General features: G+C 47.0%; 1 protein-coding gene across 1 annotated transcript in view; it reads right to left on the reverse strand.

Moving 5' to 3' along the window:
* The window catches only part of LOC138356365 (INO80 complex subunit C-like), a 75,413-nt gene that overhangs the window by 24,947 nt on the left and 29,710 nt on the right, over positions 1–20,756 (reverse strand). The window contains exon 3 of the mRNA XM_069312306.1: positions 938–1,005. Coding sequence (XP_069168407.1) covers positions 938–1,005 — 68 coding nt within the window. The remainder of the gene's footprint in view (positions 1–937; positions 1,006–20,756) is intronic.

The following is a 20,756-nucleotide window of genomic DNA, read 5'->3' on the forward strand; positions in this document are numbered from 1 at the left end:
AAATGGGGAAATTTGTTTCCAAAGACGAGTTTTCCAGGTAACGAGCTCGGTGCCAGAACGGATTAAACTCGTTAATAGAGGTTCCACTGTATATCTACGTTAATTTTAACTCCAATAAAAAAAAATTGACCTCATACATAAAGAAATTGGTAGCTTTATCATTTCATAAGAAAAAATTTGAGAAAATATATTAATTCAGGAAAACTTGGCTTATTAGGCAAATCGGGCCTTGCATAGTAGGCTGAGAAGTGCGTTCTGGCTACTAGGTACAACATATATATATATATATATATATATATGTCGTACCTAGTAGCCAGAACTCACTTTTTGGCCTACTATTCAAGGCCCGATTTGCCTAATAAGCCAAGTTTTCCTGAATTAATATATTTTTTCTAATTTTTTTCTTATGAAATGATAAAGCTACCCATTTCATTATGTATGAGGTCAATTTTTTTTATTGTAGTTAAAATTAACGTAGATATATGACCGAACCTAACCAACCCTACCTAACCTAACCTAACCTATCTTCATAGGTTAGGTTGGGTTAGGTTGCCGAAAAAGGTAGGTTAGGTTAGGTTAGGTAGTCTAAAAAACATTAATTCATGAAAACTTGGCTTATTAGGCAAATCGGGCCTTGCATAGTAGGCTGAGAAGTGCGTTCTGGCTATTAGGTACGACATATATATATATATATATATATATATATATATATATATATATATATATATATATATATATATATATATATATATATATATAATAATCATTCACAATATATCAAATTGAAACAACATTAATTGAATACAGTACTTAAAAACTATTTATAGGTCATTATTGTCCCTTACAAGTGTGAGTTCAGTGCCACGGTGCCATTGCCACTAATATAATTTCAATATAACCCTAATTCTATTAGAATGAATAGCATAAGGATACTTACAGGTAATCCAGAAACATCAGAATATTTTTTAGCGGGAACAAAGGCAGGTGGAGCATCTATACTGCTATCTGAAGAGAATATTAATAATACATATGAGATACAAAAGATAAAACCAACTTGAGATTTAAAAGTGACATTAAGTTTTAATTAATGGAAATCAAGCATACCAATTATCTTTCCCAATCATTACTACATTTCACTATTTAACTACTGTGATGCACCGAATTTATTGTGACATTTCTCTGTGTGCATAAAATCAGGTGTTCACAATATTTTGTTTTTTTTTTGAATTTGTAAAATAATAAATTCCCTTTCCTGAACACGTACATGTAAAAAAAAAAACTAAAAAAAAAAAAACAGCGTTGAATGTAATGAAACCCCATTTTCTGGGTGAGAAAATGGCTCCCCGAAGCTTTACCAGGCTGATATGTTAATGTCAGACTTTGGCATCAGTCATGTGTATGGAGTTCTAGGGCGTACCGGGGACCACGGCCAGAACCTGGCCCCCTCAGAGAGGCAAGGGGAGCAATGGCCTAAAGAAACCCCCCGTGTGGTTGGAAGCGTTCTATGTCTGCCATCGACCGGGTCAAGCATCCAGAAAAGTAAGCATTCCAAAATAAACCCCTATTCTGGTTAAAATTGCTACCTAAAGCCAAACTAGTGGATAGAACTCCCCAACAGAAAACAAGCAAACTAGTATGACGTCACATGTCACCGCGCCGCTGTATGCGCAGCTCCCCCCTCGCCGGGAGGAGGAAGGGGAAGCCCCAGACCTCCCACGCCGGCTATCCACCCATCAGTTCTGAGGCTGGATGTCAAAACACGCAAAAACCGCTGACCGGAGGGAGGGAGGGTTGCCGGGGAGCCTCCGGGTCTCACCCAGAAAATGGCGTTTCATTACATTCAAAGCTGGTTTTCTGGGGGGAGCCCCGTCGGCTCCCTGGAGCTAACTACCCACAGAGGAAGGTCAAAGGGACGAAACCGGGAGGCGGACACCACGCAACCCCAACGGAAGCGAGACAACCGGCAGCAAAACGCCAACCCAAGGCGCCACAGCCCCAAAAAGTCCCGGGAACAACACGAGAACGAGCAGCAAGGCCCCCGTACGAACACCAAAAATCCACGCCCGAATGACCGCAAGGACACGTCGCTCAGATGGCAGCGAGAGCAGCGAAGCCACGAACGCCACGGGCATGAGGGAAGAGCACAGGCAACTGAGCCGCAAGAACACGGCTGACAACCCGGGACACCATCACCCGTGAACCGAGAAGAATAGAACCGGATCAATGCAAAACGCGCCCCGGACACAGATGCCGTGGCACGCAAACAACAGCGGAGGGCCGCCACTGAACACAAAACATGACACACCCCTGGCCCGACCTACCAAACACCAACAAAACATGTACCCCTCCAGAACGCAGCAGCCCCACCCCGTGCCAGAAAAAATGGAGACTGCTGCCACTCAACAACCGAAACGCTAAAACCGAAGGAGCAAGAAAACTCAGCGACCCGACCCCCATAGGCAAATGCCAAAATGAAAAGGAGTCGACGAAAAAACAAACCGGAACCGAAGGGGCCTTACCAACCGAGGAGAAGACAGAGCATGCTGACCAGAGACCAGGACGGTGCAAGCGGCGCACGAACAGGCCGGAGGTGAAACAACGCACGAGACAGCTTACTAACGGTGCAAAAGCAACACCAAGACCGAAAGCAAGCCGAAGTGGCTTCGCCAGTGCCGCACAAAAGAGGCGACAGTATGCGGCAAGACGACGGCCCCCAACCCCCACCAGAAAACCAAGCCGACGCTAACTAGAGTAGCCGCCTAAGAAGGGACAGGAAAAGGAAGGACCGCCAAATTACCCCATACTGCCGCCAAGAGAAGTACGCAGGTGGGACACCTACCACGAAGCCATCCGACCACCACCCGGAGGCGAGACCGCGAGGCAGAACGCAAGTAGCCCCGACAAGGCCCCTCCGAGCCCAGGAAAAGGCAGAGCTGCGGGAAGATCTCGGGCGCGACCACCGAAACCCAGGCGGCACAAGGAGATGGAACGTCTGCCGAACAGAAAAACTCCCCAAAGCAAGTAAGCCCGCCATGAGTTCAAAAACAATGAGTCCGACGCGAGACATCGCAAGACCCCGAAAAACCAACCGGCAGGGCTAGCTAGGAAACCAAAGAAGGCGGAAGGGTTACCACCAAAACAGTACCCGAACCAAGGGGTACGAGCAACTGCAACAGACCGAGACAAAGAAGCACACCACAGGCCTAAAAAACGCCCAAGAAGCCAAGGAACACACGCCGAACACCCCTGCGGCAGAGGAGGAAACAAGGGAACGCACAAGGAAATGAAGCGGTGGAAACCCACCAAAGGAGATGCCAGGAAAACGACTGGGGAGAGGCAGGATGAAAGAGCTGAAGCACAAAAACCCCAGGAAAACAACCAGGGGTGGACAATCAGGCAGGGACAGAAACACCTGACGCACATGAGAGGGCCAAGCCAGGGACCCGAAGACCACGAAAAACAACAAGCAAACCCCCATACGCAAACCCTAGGCTCAAAACAGCCGCAAAGTGCCACACCACAACCGGACACAGGAACAAGGACACGCCACCGCGAAACACGGTACCAATGCACACGTGCAGCAGCAGCAACAGGCACCACCGCAACATGTAAATAGCAACTCGCTTCTGCAAAGGCAGAGAACGGAGCAGGCAGACCCCAGACAGGGCCAACAGAGACACGACAGAACCCAGTAGTCCCAGAAACCTGCACACCAGGCGACCGACGGCGGAGAACCCCGCTCGATACCTGCTGGATGGGGTACTGGAAGCTCATTTACACCCAAGCCCGGCCCGAGGCTAGGCTAGACCAGCCAGAGGATGGCCCACCGGGCAGCTGCTTGGAGCGGCCCGCAGGCCCACATACCCCTCACAACCAGGATGGGCCGGAACTTTTTAGTCGAAAACAGGCTAGTGCGCCCTGGAAGTCCACGGATGTACCGGCAATATGGCGTATGCTCGCAAGTAGGTCGTGTAACAACCGCAGACCTCTGATGGTTATACAGTGTTCCCCAATTGTGCCTATAGCACCACTGCACACCACTGGTACTATCCCGCAAGTTCTTCCAGATAGGCGGGACCCAAGAGCCAGAGCTCAAACTCTGCAAGCACAACCAGGAGAGCCCTACCAGGTGAGTACATAACCAGCACCACAACACACACACCTCATAACACGAAAAAAGGTGGGTCCCCTTAATGACTCTAGCATGGGTTGGACATGCACATGAGTGGGACTGGAAGGGTTGAAAAGGGGACAGTCACTGGTGTGTGAACGGTCTCACTCGTACAAAAATACACCTAAATGAAGACAGGTATATAAACATCTTCGCATCCAGCACCCGTCCAAAAGGCATCAGACCGCAGAAATTCGCCTGTCGAATGGAGGCACGAACGTGACACGACTCAACCGTGCCTAGAAGATCCTGGGAGCACCGCCAGGTGAAGACGCCAGAGCCAGACCCGCAAGAGAGCAGAGTAGAGGCGAAGGAGGCGGCCCACACCCATGACACAGGGAAAACCTCGGTGTCCTCCCCACAGCTGGAAACCAGGACACCCCCGGAGCAAAGGGGTACATACCGAAGCAAGGGAGAAGAGCGAGAGGCGAAGCGCCTGAGAAAAAAGGGCGCAAAACACCAGTACTGAAACACACCACCCAAACCAAAACAAACTCCACGGCGCATGCGCATGACACGCTGGCCGAACCACACAACCCGCTCTGTGGGAAGGCGCCAACTAGGACTACTGCACTAGAAAAGTAGCCAAAAGAGGAAGCAGGAACAACAAAACCGGCCAACGAAGCAAAAACAAAGCCCAAAAAGGTACCCAACCGGGCCACAAGTAGCCCAACAGGGCTACAAGTAGCCCAACAGGGCCACAAGTAGCCCAAAATGGCGACCCGGACGAGGAACCGACAGACGTTCCAGTAATGCGGTAAGTAGCGAAAACCTTCCCAAACCCTCAAGAACACAGAAGCCAACACTAGTCCCGAAGTCACACAAAGGCGCAGGCGCACCCGAGACCAGAAGTCACGTAGACCAGAAGTCACGTAGAACCCAAGAACGGGGAAACATGACGAAGACACCATCCCAAAAATGGGGGGGAGAAGCATCCACCCACAGGACGGAACCAACCGACTCAAAGGCTAAGGAACCGAGCCCGGGGAGGGGCCGACGCCCAACGGGACATACGGCAAATGGGGAGGAAAGACCCCACTCCACGTAACCACAAGCCCTGCCTAGAGGGGGAGAAAAAAACCCATGGGGTCCTACAGGGCCAAGGACCCCCCAAGTCAGCACCTCCCCAGCCCCAGGAACCAACACGACAGGCCCCGGGCCGAGCCGTCCCCCCAAAGCCCCAGCCGTACTAGAAAACCGGGGCAGCCGCGAAAACACTAAGGAAGGGAGGCCACTGGCAGACTCTTACAACACGGCTGGAGGAACAGGCTCAATGCCCCCGTCACTACCCCGGAAGGGGAATTCCCCGAGACTGCCTGAGTCTCAACACTATCAAACCCCACCCCGATCCGAGGGGGCGTGGAAGGAACCGAAGCAACCAACATCCCCAAGTCCCAACATGAATCAAAACGGGGCAGCCCCGGGGCTCCCGGGGAGTAAACCACGAGAGCGTTGCCACCGCCAAGGCTCAAAGTGCAACGCCCCTGCTGCCCGCACCTGCTTGGTCAGCACAACTGGGTAACCGAGCCACAACGAGCAACAAAACTCGCAGGACTCCGGGTCGAAGGTGTCACCGACCCTACAGGCAGCAGACGGAGGCAAAACAGAGTCACCCAAACACAAAGGGTGAGAGCAACCCTCAAACTCGCTGGAAGTGAGGGGGACTCTGGGGTCACATCCATCGGACCCACGCGCCCACAGGGGTTTCCCAGGGTCCCGAGCGTTTACTATAAAAGGACTCGCGCTCAGGTAATCCCAGGCAGGGTACTGCTAACCGGCGCCCAAAGCTACCAAACAACTTTCCAAGAGCTAACCCCTGGGACGTGTACACTCACGGGGACCTAGCAGGGGGTACCACCAGAAAATACTCAGAACACAAGGGACACAAGGGGCAAGAACGAAGGCAGACCCCCCCCCCACCAGGTAGATAACAAAAAGAAAAAGAAAACCCCGCAAGAGGACAGCGTACCCAAGCGGAACAGAGCCGGCCGCTATGATTGGTAAAGACAAGCTGCACAGTACCCTGCGCCCCACCAGTGCAAAACTGCCCCTTACCCTAAGGCAAACAAGGAAGACAGAACACCCGAGCACACACAGAGCGGCCGAAAACCAAGCAGTAAACGGCCTAGCAGGGGCAGGACCCAAGGAACTTGTGGAAGGTGGCCCCAAGCCCCAAGGGCAGTACTAACAGGGCACCTAGGGAAGGGAACCCTAGGCGCATGCAGCCCGAGTACTGGAGACACACTCCCGGCTCACGCACCACCTAGAAGACAGACACCACACTCTAGGTACAGTGCTGAAACAACTACTGAAGCCGGAGCACATAACCGGTGCCTATAGCATCAGTCGAAGAACTGATGGGTGCATAGCCGGCGTGGGAGGTCTGGGGCTCCCCCTTCCCCTTCCTAGGGAGGGGGGAGCTGCGCAGACAGCGGCGCGGTGACGTGTGACGTCATAGTAGTTTGCTTGTTTTCTGTTGGGGAGTTCTATCCAACTAGTTTGGCTTTAGGTAGCAATTTTAACCAGAATAGGGGTTTGTTTTGGAATGCTTACCTTTCTGGATGCTTGACCCGGTCGATGGCAGACATAGAATGCTTCCAACCACACGGGGGTGTCTATAGGCCATTGCTCCCCTTGCCTCTCTGAGGGGGCCAGGTTCTGGCCGTGGTCCCCGGTACGCCCTAGAACTCCATACACATGACTGATGCCAAAGTCTGACATTAACATATCAGCCTGGTAAAGCTCCGGGGAGCCAACAGGGCTCCCCCCAGAAATCCACCTACTTTGGCTGTGGGAACATGGAGAAGGGGGGTGTCACGGGCTAGTCATCCAAGAGTGAAGCTCCCAAAGGCAGTCGCATGGGCCATTCAAGCACCGCAAGTTGCCACAAATATATTTTCCATTATATGTTCTATGAATTTCCAATGCGGTTTTATTTGTTTTTTTATTGTATATGATGCATATTTGTGTCCTACACAATATGTATACAGTAGAACGTTTATAATGTTCCATGGAATTTTGATACATGTGTCAGTAATATGTCCACAATAAATGTTTATTGCTGCAATATTATTTGTTAAAAATTCACTAAAATTACAATATGTACAGTTTCACACACTATTTACACAATAACACACTGTATTACACACTCAGTACTTCGGCAGTGAGTGATAATCAATGAAGCAGTCCATGGTACTCAGTGTGACTTCGCTCTCGTTGCACCATTGTGTGAGGAGCCTATGCCACGCTTTCCAACTTCAGAATTGCTTTTTAATACATGGATGGCGATATACTAAAGAAATTGTTCACGACTTTTGTCAGGGCCAAAGCTAGAATATGCAGCGGTTGTGTGGTGCCCATATCTTAAGAAGCGCATCAACAAACTGGAAAAGGTGCAAAGACATGCTACTAAGTGGCTCCCAGAACTGATACCTGCTTGACACCTGCTTAACACTTTCGCGCTCTCCGCAAAGGTCACTCAGCCAACCGAATGTGCGCGCTGCGTTTTTATCGCTTAAGCGTAAAAACAAAAATGTGTATACTCTTTTTACTCTTCTGACCTTTGTTCTCATGCTACGTATTTCATTTTGGTACCAACGTGTTCGCAATAAAATTCTCTAGAAGAACATCAGTAAAATAAGTCACGAAACATATAGGGATACCAGCACCAAATAAATAACTACGTAGATGACTCGCCGTGAGCGCCCATCAGCAACAAAATGTTTTTACTCTTGGGATTGTAATCACCTCCACACTTGTTCTACAGCGTTAATTTTGGTATCAATGGACTCGCAATGAAATTCCCAACACGGTGATATGAATATAAGCGTAGAATAATGATGCAGCCCGCCTGCAAGAGTGTGGGAAGTGGTGAAATTGTTACCCGGTATCGGTGACGGGACGACGCACGGCGCTTTGAAAGTTTATACTTATTTCACTCTCATGACATTAATTTTCTATGTACGTCATTCATTTTTATGTCAATGTGTTCGCAATAGAATGTTCTATGTGCCCATAGGTAAAAAATATCAACAAAGCGTAAGTTAGAATAGCGACAAATATAAAACAACGCTGGAACATATCAGTGAGCGTCAAACACACACGAAATATTTTTACTTTTGTAATGTTTGTCAAGTTTATACTTGTTGCACACAGTTATTTTTGGTTGTATATTGATCGGAATAAAATTCCCTAAACAGACATATGCATATAATACATGATATGGGGGAAGAATTACCAGTATAAACGGCTAAAGTCACCCACCTGCAACCCGTTTGGGACAAAATACCATTTGATCGAAGTTATCCACACCTTTCATGAACTTATTGTACCATGCAGCCTAGTGGTGAGAAAGAGAGCCTCATAGCGCGCAGTTTGAAACAAACCCAAAGTAAATCGGATAAAAATTGAATTTTATACAAATATTTTAAAAGTAGACATAACTTTATGTCCACTATGCGTTTACGTTAGACGAAACCGAACGCACCGGCGCGTCCAGATAGCGCGAAAGTGTTAATGGGGTTCTGGGAGTTCTTCTACTCCCCAAGCCCGGCCCGAGGACAGGCTCGACTTGTGAGAGTTTGGTCCACCAGGCTGTTGCTTGGAGCGGCCCGCAAGGCCACATACCCACCACAGCCCGGCTGATTCGGAACTTCTCTTAGAAAACAGTCCAGTTTTCTCTTGAAGATGTCCACGGTTGTTCCTGCAATGTTTCTTATAGTTGCTGGGAGGACGTTGAACAACTGCGAACCTCTTATGTTTATACAGTGCTCTCTGATTGTGCCTATGGTACCTCTGCTCTTCACTGGTTTAATCTTGCATTTTCTTCCATATCGTTCACTCCAGTACGTTGTTATTTTACTGTGTAAATTTGGGAGCTGGCCCTCCAGTATTTTCCATGTGTGTATTATTTGGTATCTCTCTCGTCTCCTTTCTAGAGAGTACATTTGGAGAGCTTTGAGACGATCCCAATAGCTTAGGTGTTTTATCTCGTCTATGCGTGCCGTATATGTTCTCTGTGTTCCCTCTATTTCAGCAATCTCTCCTGCTCTGAAGGGGGAAGTGAGTACTGAGCAGTACTCGAGACGGGACAACACAAGTGACTTGAAGAGTACAACCATTGTGATGGGATCCCTGGATTTGAAAGTTCTCGTAATCCATCTGATCATTTTTCTGACTGACTTGATATTTGTTTGGTTATGCTCTCTAAACGTTAGATCGTCGGACATCATTATTCCCAAATCCTTGACATGCTGTTTTTCTACTATGGGAAGATTTGATTGTGTTTTGTACCCTGTATTATGTTTCAGATCCTCATTTTTGCTGTACCTGAGTACCTGAAATTTATCACTGTTAAACATCATGTTATTTTCTGCTGCCCAATCGAAAACTGAAGGGCAAGAGCTATGAGGAAAGGTTAGAGGCATTAAATATGCCAAAACTAGAAGACAGAAGAAAAAGAGGTGCTATGATCACTACATACAAAAAAGTAACAGGAATTGATAAAATTGATAGGGAAGATTTCCTGAGACCTGGAACTTTAAGAACAAGAGGTCATAGATTTAAACTAGCTAAACACAGATGCCGAAGAAACATAAGAAAATTCACTTTCGCAAACAGAGTGGTAGACTGTTGGAACAAGTTAGGTGAGAAGGTGGTGGAGGCCAAGACCGTCAGTAGTTTCAAAGCGTTATATGACAAAGAGTGCTGGGAAGACGGGACACCACGAGCGTAACTCTCATCCTGTAACTACACTTAGGTAATTACACTTAGGTAATTACCAGGTACAGTTTGATTTTCACTTCCTGTTTCTTTGTTCTGTGTGCTTGCAAATAACGCACTCATGTACACCCTTGGCTTTAGTACCTGTAGGTGGTATGTAGCTAAGCTTGTAAAGCGTAAGGTAGTCTTGAAAAGATTATAGGAAAAGATCAATTTGTGAGGTAGTCTTGAAAAGATCACTTTGTAAGGTCCCTCACTGGAAGAGATTCAGTCATTCTGGAAGAGATTCAGTCAATCAGGAAGAGCCTCAGCCATTCTGGAAGAGATTCAGTTATTTTTTAAAATATCTATGGAAAAAACCACCATGGAAGCCGCTAACACTGTTCATCTATGCTACTTGTATCAGATGCATCATCACTGAACCCAGAAAACGATTCACAATCCGACCATTGTGTTAGATCCTTATTGCGCCTAGCTTCATCAATATCATGACCCTTATGCTCTTCAAACAATAAGGTCTGAATTTCACCGATAGAGAGCAATCTTTCAACACCGCGTCAGACAGATGTTTGGGAGGCAATCAGCATTCCTAGGACATTCTGGAAATTTTTTCCAAGATGGTTGCGTCTCACTGGAGGTCCCAAGAGTTCATTTCGTACACAACCTACCACTCACTCGCTTTGAATGAGTATGAAATATTATAAAGGTGTTTTCTCAGTTGCGCAGTTTCCCACCGACTGAGTTTTCTCGGTTGGTGCAGCACAGCTGTTAAGCAGTTAAATACATTTGGTGTTTCAGTTGCATTTGGGCAATCAAGAAAGGTATTTCCTGGCTGGCATATCTCCCTATACAAACTGTTTTGTAATGAGTACAGAGAGTGCAGTGACATTCAAAATTGTTACAAGATGATTTTGACAGACTTTTAAAATTAATATAAGACTGGCAAATGATGGTTTCTGTATCTGGGCTGAGTCTGTGCAGAGTCTGAGTCCAGTCAACATATGTCTGTGCAAAACACTGCATATCTAGGAACTTTTTAGGATGTAGAGACAAATTAGTCAATAATCCCACAAAATGTATCACAATAGATAAAAAAAAAACAGCGTTGAATGTACTGTAATGAAACGCAATATTCTGGGTGAGACCTGGAGGCTCCCAGAGCTATACCGGGCTGATGTGTGTATATATTAGACCGTGGCAACAGTCACTCAATGGAGTTCTAGGCCTACCGGGGACCACGAACCAGAACCTGGCCCTCTCAGAAAGGCACAAGGAGCAATGGCCTATAGACATCACCATGTAGTTGTCTGCCATCTACCAGGTCAGGCACCCAGAAAGGTTGGAATCCCAAAACAAACTACAGCTGGTTAAACATTGCAAACCAATGGACAGACGAGCAAGCAGAACTCCCCAATCAGAAAACAAGCAAACAAGCATGACGTCACACAAGCCGCAACGCATGTCTGCGCAGCTCCCCAAGGCGGGCGTTGGTTTTCTGGGGGAAGCCCCTATGGCTCCCCCGGAGCTACTTTACCAAAAATTAAGGAAAAAAGGGGAAATACCTGAGAGGTGGTCGGTACTCCACACCTCAACTCGAAGTCGAGACAGGCTGCAGCCGCCAACCCAAAGCGACACAGGCCCAACTAGGCCCAGGAACATTCACGAGGTAGCGTGCAGCCAGGACCCTGTTCGACCGCCAAAAACCCCGCACCCAAATGTCAGCCCAGGACACGTTCCCAAAAACAGCAGCAAGAGCAGCAAACTTACGAATGACGTGGGCACGAGGAAAACCGCAGGCTGGCTAGACTTAATAACCCTGCGGACAACCTGAGAGGCCCGTACCCGCAAACAGGGAAGATGGGAAACCGGATCAACTCAAAGGCCGTCTCCGGACACAGGCCGTGGCTCACAAATAACGGCGGAGGGCCGCAACCGGACACAAAACATGATGCACCCCTGGCCTGACCAACCAAGCATCAACAAACCAAGGACTCCTCTGGAAAGCAGCAGTCTCATTCTTCATCAGAAAAGAAGACGACGGCTGCAGATGAACAAACCTATCTCCACGACCGAAAGCGCAGAAACCCCTGCGCCGAAGAAGAGCATGAAGCTCCCTGACCCGACCCCCAGAGGCCAATGCCAACAGGAAAAGAGCCTTCAAAATGTAATCCCGAACTGAAGGGGCCACAACAAACTGAGGAGAAGCGAGATAGAGCACTCTGTCCAAAGTCCAGGACGACTCAGGTGGTGCATGAGCAGACCAGAGGTGAAACAATGCACGAGACAGCTTGCGAAACGGCACAGAAGTAATATTTATACCAAAAGCAAGCTGAAGCGGCTCCGCCAGCGCCGCACGATACGAGGCGACAGTATTCGGGATAAGATGACAGTCCTGAAATAATTGAGAGAGAAAGGACAAAACAACCCGATCAAAAATCAGAGATACCTACAAAGAGTCAAGAAGTGCCGAAAGGACCGCCAGAAAACTTCATACTTCCACTGAGTCTAGACTCGCAGGTGGGACACCAACAACGAAGTCATCTGATCACCGTACAAGTGGTGATAAACCCGCGTTAAAAACACCAGACGTGAAGATCAGAGGAGAAGATCAAACCAGCCACATACCAGACCAGACTGATCTACTGAAAGAAGCGGAGTCGTGGGAAGACTTTTAGGACTTAGGACTCTTAAGACTTGCTCAGTGTGGACACTGAGCAAGCAGTGCCCAAAACCAAGGCTGGGCTGGCCACCAAGGGTACAACATGACTACTCTTCCCTAGTAGAGCCAGGAAAGCCAAACCCCAAGAGCTCTGCAGATGAGTGACCCAAAGCGACCAGTCCCAAAGAGCCAAGGATCGCATCGAACCCCCTTAGTTCAGGCAATGAACCACCGGGGAGCAGTCCGAATGGAGCCAAATTGTCGATCCGCGAGTGACAAACCCTCTGAAGCGAAAGCCACACCAGCGCGAACTCCCGCACTGTGCTGCGAGCCCGACGGAAGGAAGGGCCTCACCGACCCTGGCCTGCCTGGTGAGCACTGGTCATAAAGCCCCAGCCGAGACATGACGCATCCCTGAAATCATCGAGCGAGGGCACGGGTAGGCACCACTGCACTAAACCCTGAAAAACCAGAAGAGGAAGCCGGCGATACAGCAACTAACGCAAGACCCCCAGGGTCCGAACCCAGCGATCATGAGAGTGGCAGAATAGACATCCCCGAAGGAACCAGAACAGAGGCAGAAGCCAGATCCAACCCGATGGGTAGACCAGCACGGTGTAGTTCAGAGTCCCGCACAGCTGCTCGAGCAACCAACAAGTGGTCAGGGTGACCTCCAAAAACAGCCGAAGGCGGGATTGCAGTTGCAGTAACGCCGCTAGAGGGAGAGACATGGAAGAAGTCCAAGAATCCCCACACAAGACCCAGCCAAGTCCAATGGGACGACCGAGTCCAATGGGACTTTCTCCAGTTCACCAAGAACCCAAGCTTGGCGAGCTGGGAAAAAACAAATCCCTGGCGAGCAGACACGCGGACTGGTTGGGAGCCCAGACCAGCCAGTCGTCGAAGTAAGACAGAACCCAAACCACTAACAGAAGCAAATAGGTCACCACAACCCGGGTAAGTCGTGTAAAAACATGAGGCGCCAGATTCAAGCCGAATAGAGGGCAACAAAAGCGGTAAGCTTGCCGCCCCACGACAAAACTGAACCAGTACGTGAACCCCGAATGAGTTGGGATGTGCCAATATGCGTCCCCGGAAGTCTAGGGACAATATCCAATCGCCCAGCTCCAAAAACAGCCAGACCTGGGACAGAGTGGTCATCCAAAAGGAATGGAAAAAAAAACAGGGGTACAGGCAGAACAAGCTCAGAATGAACCGCAGGTCTGCAGTCTTTTTTCGGGACTGGAAACAAGACGGGAAACCCACCTGAGGGACGTGGATGTTTCGGTCACACCCAAGCGTACCCACTCCAAGATAATCCGACAGAGCGCAGGTGAAGAGGCCTGCCCCACCAGCCACAAACCCTCTGGAGGAGGAGCCACCCAATGCCACCACAGGCTGGAGGAGAACCCCTGAAATGCCCACAAATAGGAAACAACAGCACCTTCCGCCCCCCCATCAACGAGGCGATCCTCGAAAAGGGCCGACGCCCCTTACGAGATGCCGACCATCAAGTAGAGCGATCACAGTGCCGGCCAGACGACGCTGGCTCCAAAGGAGATGCCGGGTGCAGAAACTGGCACCACTGGCCTACCACGACTTCAAATTTCGATTCAAAAAAGGGATTCAAAAGGTGACACCCCTAGGGTCAACACTTGCAGCAGAGGAGCTCCAGCATATTTCAACAATCCTAAGTATTGTAGTACAGGTTGATGGTAGTGAGTGGTGTCCCAGAGAACATAAAGGTACAGTGGTACCTCGGAATGCGATTGTCCCTGTATGCGAGGTTTTCGGAAGGCGAGCAGTATTTACTCCAAAAATTTGTCTCAGAAGGCGAGGGTTACTTCGGGACGCGAGTTTGTTGATACGCGTACAGGCCGACCTAGCGCGTGGTGGTTCGGCGATCGTCGCCCCTCCGCCCCGCCGCCCCTCAGTTTACCATTGTCTCGCGCTCAGTGACTACCCCCACATCAATTCTTCTCGCGGATTTTCAGTGTTTTGTTGGATTTTTGGTGATTTGTCTATACAATTTGTTATTATATATCTCACCATGGGTCCCAAGAAAGCCAGTGGTAAGGATAAAGGCCAGAAAGCTCATGTGAGGATGACAATAGAGGAGAAACAAGAGATCATTCGGAAGCATGAGAACGGTACACGTGTTGTTGAACTTTGTAGGCAGTACAACAAAGCCACATCAACAATATGCACTATACTTAAGAAGAAAAATAAGATTATGGGTGCTAAAGTGGCAAAAGGAGTAAGAACATTAACGGCACAAAGACCACAAATACTTGAAGAAGTGGAAAAGTTGTTATTAATTTGGATACACGACAAGGAGTTGAGGGGTGATAGTGTTTCGGAGGCCATTATTTGTGAGAAAGCCAGGGTGTTGCACGAAGACCTTCTAAAGAATACCCCTGCAACGAGTGATGCAGATAAGAAAGAGTTTAAGGCAAGCAGGGGCTGGTTTGAAAAATTTAGAAAGAGAAATGGTATCCATAGTGTTACAAGGCATGGGGTTATGTGATGTGATTATGGAAGGGGACTCCCCTTCCAAACAGTAACTCCTCTCCTCCTCCCCCCCTCCTCACCATCTTCCATACGCCTACAGCACTCGACAGCAAGGTAAGTAATAACTGGAACACAGTTTTGTAGGTTTATTTAGATGAATTAGGTAAATTAGGTATAAAAATTTAGTTTGATGTGGGGTTTTTGGGGTAGTCAGGAACAGATTAATTCATTTCCCTTTATTTCTTATGGGGAAATTAACTTCGGAATGCGAGTTTTCGGAAGGCGAGGCGTCTCCAGGAACGGATTAAACTCGTATTCTGAGGTATGCCTGTATAGTGCTCTTGAAAAATAGATGAGATAACAGGAAAGTGCTAAGGGAAGTGAAAAATTGGATGAGAAAAAGTTGCCCTAGTGTTTACAGTGCAGAGAAGAACATTCAAGATGGCCACTGGCAAGGGGAAAAACAAAACAGAGCTTGATTTTGAGGGATTCAATGAAGAAAGCATTGATATTAGCAGTCTCCATAACAAGTTGGTAAATTTAGATACTATAGTGAACTCTCATGTAGAAATAATTAGTAAATTGAAAGAAAGTAATGACCATTTGAATAGCAAAGTCTTATGTCTTGAGGGTTTAGTGAAAGACTTGCGCAAGGATAAGAATCAATTGGAAACAAATTGCAAAGGCATGGAAGAAGAAAATAAACTCTTAAAAATAGCTTTGGAAGAAGTTAAAGTAAATTTAAACATAAATGACTACAATAGGTTAGGCAAGGAAATTCAACAGGAGAAACAGCTTTTGTCAGCACAGATGGAGGAAGTTACACAGGGAATAGAACAGTGCAAGAAAGATATGCAACTCACTTATGCACAAGTGGCCAAGGAGAAGGAAAAAATAGAAGAAGCAGTAAAGGAAGTCAAACACTGCAGCGACAAAGATAAAACAAACTTTAGGCTGGAAGTGAGAAAAGAATTGGCATCTAACCCGAAGTTGGTGCAAAACACAGTTGATAGGAGTAAGTCCCTGATCATTTTTGGCTGCAAAGAAAAGGCGATAACATCTAGGTCAGAAAGAGCTGTAGAAGAAGCTAAAGTAGTAGATAAAATTGTTGGCCTCGTAGAAGGTCTTACAACCATAGAGAATGTGTGCGACTACAGGAGAATAGGCAGGTACGTAAAAGGGAAAGATCGACCTTTGAGGATCACCCTAAACGGTGCCAAACAGATGGAAGAAGTACTAAGGAATGCTAGAAAATTGCAAAGTGATGAGGATGGGAAAGGGTGGTCGTTAAGACGAGATCTTTCAAAAGAAGATAGAGAGAAGCTGAAACTGAACCTCGCCGAGGCAAAACATTTAAATGAGAGCAGGAATGAAGAAGAAATCAATTCTTTTTTTCTACAAAGTGATAGGGGTAGGCAAACCAGTAAAGTGGTACATAAAGGCAAACCAACAAAATCAATAGAGAGAGGGGGAGTGAAGAATAAGGAGAGGGGGAACAAGTTCCTAAAGATTGCATACACCAACATAGATGGAGTGAGATCGAAGATACTGGAGTTAAGTGATGTAATACAGCTGCAGACACCAGACATTGTTGCACTCACGGAGACAAAACTTGAAGATGTTATTTTAAATGAGGTCATATTCCCAAGGGGCTACTCAATTTGGAGACGGGACAGAAAAATTAGGAAAGGCGGTGGCGTTGCTGTGCTGGTAAAAGAACACCTAAAGGTGAATGAAATAATGAGTGCCAATCCACAAGAAGTTGACATAATAGCACTAGAGATCTGCCATGAGGATGATAAACTAATGATAATAAATGCATATAGTCCACCGCCAAGCAGCACATGGTCAAAGGAGGAGCTAGATAGTAAACGAGAAGGTCTTATAACAATAATGAGAGAGATTATAGCGAGAGCGGATAACGATAGATCACGACTGTTGATAGTCGGTGACTTCAACTTGAAATCCATAGACTGGGAAGCATATGAAGCTAAAACAGAAGATTGTTGGACCTGTAAATTTGTAGACCTCATCCTGGAAACATTCTTGTATCAACATGTTAAACAAGCTACGAGGATGAGGGAAGGGGACGTTCCCTCCATGCTAGATTTGATATTTACCAGGAAGGAGGAAGAGATATTTGACATTCAGTACCTTCCTCCCTTGGGTAAAAGTGACCATGTCTTTTTGGGAATAAAGTATGCAATGCGTTATAAGCTAGAAGAAAATAAGGAGGTTGAAGCAGTTGAAAAACCAGACTTTAGGAGAGGACATTATGGTGACCTTAGAAATTTTTTTAGTGAGTATAATTGGACAGACTTGATGCTAGGCAAGGAAGTGAATGAGATGTATGTCAAGTTTTGTGAAATATATGATAAAGGCACAAAAAAAAATTTATACCAAAACAGAGATGCAGAACTAGGAAACAGGATTGGTTCAATAGAAATTGCGAGAGGGCTAGAGACCAAAAGACAAAAATGGAATCAATACAGGAAGAGGCCGAACCCCCAAACATACCAGCGATACAAAGATGCGAGAAACAACTACACGGCAGTGAGGAGAGAGGCAGAAAGAAATTTTGAAAAAGGGATTGCAGACAAATGTAAAACAGAACCAGGTCTATTCTATAAATTCATAAACAACAAATTGCAGGTAAAGGATAATATTCAGAGGTTGGAAATGGGAAATAGATTCACGGAAAATGAAAAGGAAATGTGTGAAACACTAAACGAAAAGTTCCAAAGTGTGTTTGTACAAAATGAAATCTTTAGGGAACCAGATACAATAAGAATTCCAGAGAACAACATAGAGCACATAGAGGTGTCTAGAGACGAAGTGGAAAAAATGCTCAAGGAGCTCGGTAAGAACAAAGCAGCTGGCCCAGATGGCGTTTCACCATGGGTTCTGAGAGAATGTGCATCTGAGCTCAGCATTCCACTTCCCCTGATCTTTCAGGCATCCCTGTGTACAGGAATCGTAGCAGACGTGTGGAAACAGGCTAACATAGTTCCAATCTACAAAAGTGGCAGCAGGGAAGACCCCTCAATTATAGACCTGTATCATTGACAAGTGTAATAGTGAAAGTATTGGAAAAATTAATCAAAACTAAATGGGTAGAACACCTAGAGAGAAATGATATAATATCAGACAGACAGTATGGTTTTCGATCTGGAAGATCCTGTGTATCGAATTTACTCAGTTTCTATGATCGAGCCACAGAGATATTACAGGAAAGCGATGGTTGGGTTGACTGCATCTATCTGGACCTAAAAAAGGCTTTCGACAGAGTTCCACATAAGAGGTTGTTCTGGAAACTGGAAAATATTGGAGGGGTGACAGGTAAGCTTCTATCATGGATGAAAAATTTTCTGACTGATAGAAAAATGAGGGCAGTAATCAGAGGCAATGTATCGGAATGGAGAAATGTCACAAGTGGAGTACCACAGGGTTCAGTTCTTGCACCAGTGATGTTTATTGTGTACATAAATGATCTACCAGTTGGTATACAGAATTATATGAACATGTTTGCTGATGATGCTAAGATAATAGGAAGGATAAGAAATTTAGATGATTGTCATGCCCTTCAAGAAGACCTGGACAAAATAAGTAGATGGAGCACCACTTGGCAAATGGAATTTAATGTTAATAAATGTCATGTTATGGAATGTGGAATAGGAGAACATAGACCCCACACAACCTATATATTATGTGAGAAATCTTTAAAGAATTCTGATAAAGAAAGAGATCTAGGGGTGGTTCTAGATAGAAAACTATCACCTGAGGACCACATAAAGAATATTGTGCAAGGAGCCTATGCTATGCTTTCTAACTTCAGAATTGCATTTAAATACATGGATGGCGATATACTAAAAAAATTGTTCATGACTTTTGTTAGGCCAAAGCTAGAATATGCAGCTGTTGTGTGGTGCCCATATCTTAAGAAGCACATCAACAAACTGGAAAAGGTGCAAAGACATGCTACTAAGTGGCTCCCAGAACTGAAGGGTAAGAGCTACGAGGAGAGGTTAGAAGCATTAAACATGCCAAAACTAGAAGACAGAAGAAAAAGAGGTGATATGATCACTACATACAAAATAGTAACAGGAATTGATAAAATCGACAGGGAAGATTTCCTGAGACCTGGCACTTCAAGAACAAGAGGTCATAGATTTAAACTAGCTAAACACAGATGCCGAAGAAATATAAGAAAATTCACCTTCGCAAATAGAGTGGTAGACGGTTGGAACAAGTTAAGTGAGAAGGTGGTGGAGGCCAAGACCGTCAGTAGTTTCAAAGCGTTATATGACAAAGAGTGCTGGGAAGACGGGACACCACGAGCGTAGCTCTCATCCTGTAACTACACTTAGGTAATTACGACTGGAGAAACAGGGAGCTCTGGCATGACCCTTCCGCAAAGAGCCACCATGTTGGTTCTCAGGGGGGGGGGGGGGGGGCCAAGTCTGACATGGGACGGCAACTAGACGAGGCTGCCTGCAGAAACTGCGTGACAGCAGTCTCTGCAAACAGCAATGGATTCCAAGGAGAGCGTAATCACAGCCTGTCAACACGTGAGGTGAGAAGCAAAAAACAGACACACCACCTCCTTGAGAATCGGTGTAAACAGCCTCAACATGGCAGCCAACACCCAAGCCACGGAGAAAAGCACACCGGATGAAGACCCGGCACCCAGCTCTTCTACATCCTCTTCAAGCCAACCCGAGGACAGCTCGAGAAGGGAAAAGAACCACAAGACCGAAGTCAAGTGCCCCACGGGCATGCAAATCCTCAGCACTCATTAAGGCACTCAAACTCGCCCCCCCCCCCCAGGTAAACATGTACAACAGTAGAAGTCTCCTGCCAATCAAGCGTACAGGTTCAACAAAACCCATGCCATGCACCCAACGAAAAGAAAGGGGAGTCTGCTAGCCAGGAAGACTCTAGTACCGTGTAATGCACCCAAAAGGGGAAAGTCAACCTAAACTCAAAAGAAAACGGATCTATCACCGAGGCGTAATCTGGGTCTCACAGGAGGTACACAGCGATGGCCTCCCGAACCTCCCTAAGTAGGATTCAAGAAGCCAAAACTTCCGGAAGGAACTGAAGAACCCAAGGGAACCCGGAACCAAACCCAGGGAGGAGCCAAAGTCAAATTATACTCGTACAGGAAGGGGGGTTAAGAAATCCCCTCCCTGCAACAACAAGCCCTGCAAAGAGGGTACCAACACCCAAGCAGGGTCAAATGGGGCCCAAGCCACCCAAATTAATTCCTCCCCAGCCCTGGGATCCTCCACGGCATGACCCAGGGCAGAGCTGTCCTCAACACCCTCAGCCCCCATAGTAAAGACAGAATCAAGGGGAAAAGCAGAAAAGAAAGGGGTCTGCTGGTAAGGCCCAGAAGCTTCGGCAGGAGGAACCAGCCCAAATGTCTCCATCGTCAACCCAGATGGGACAGCTTGCAAAGTCGCCAGTCTCCTTACCTTGAGGTTACCTTGAGGTGATTCCGGGGCTCAGCGACCCCGCGGCCCGGTCGTCAACCAGGCCTCCTCGTTGCTGGACTGGTCAACCAGGTTGTTGGACGTGGCTGCTCGCAGCCTGACATATGAGTCACAGCCTGGTTGATCAGGTATCCTTTGTAGATGTTTGTCAAGTTCTCAAACACTGTGAGGGGTCGGCCAGTTATGCCCCCTATGTGTA

Source organism: Procambarus clarkii, chromosome 72 (assembly GCF_040958095.1).
Source record: "Procambarus clarkii isolate CNS0578487 chromosome 72, FALCON_Pclarkii_2.0, whole genome shotgun sequence".
NCBI classification, from domain to species: domain Eukaryota; kingdom Metazoa; phylum Arthropoda; class Malacostraca; order Decapoda; family Cambaridae; genus Procambarus; species Procambarus clarkii.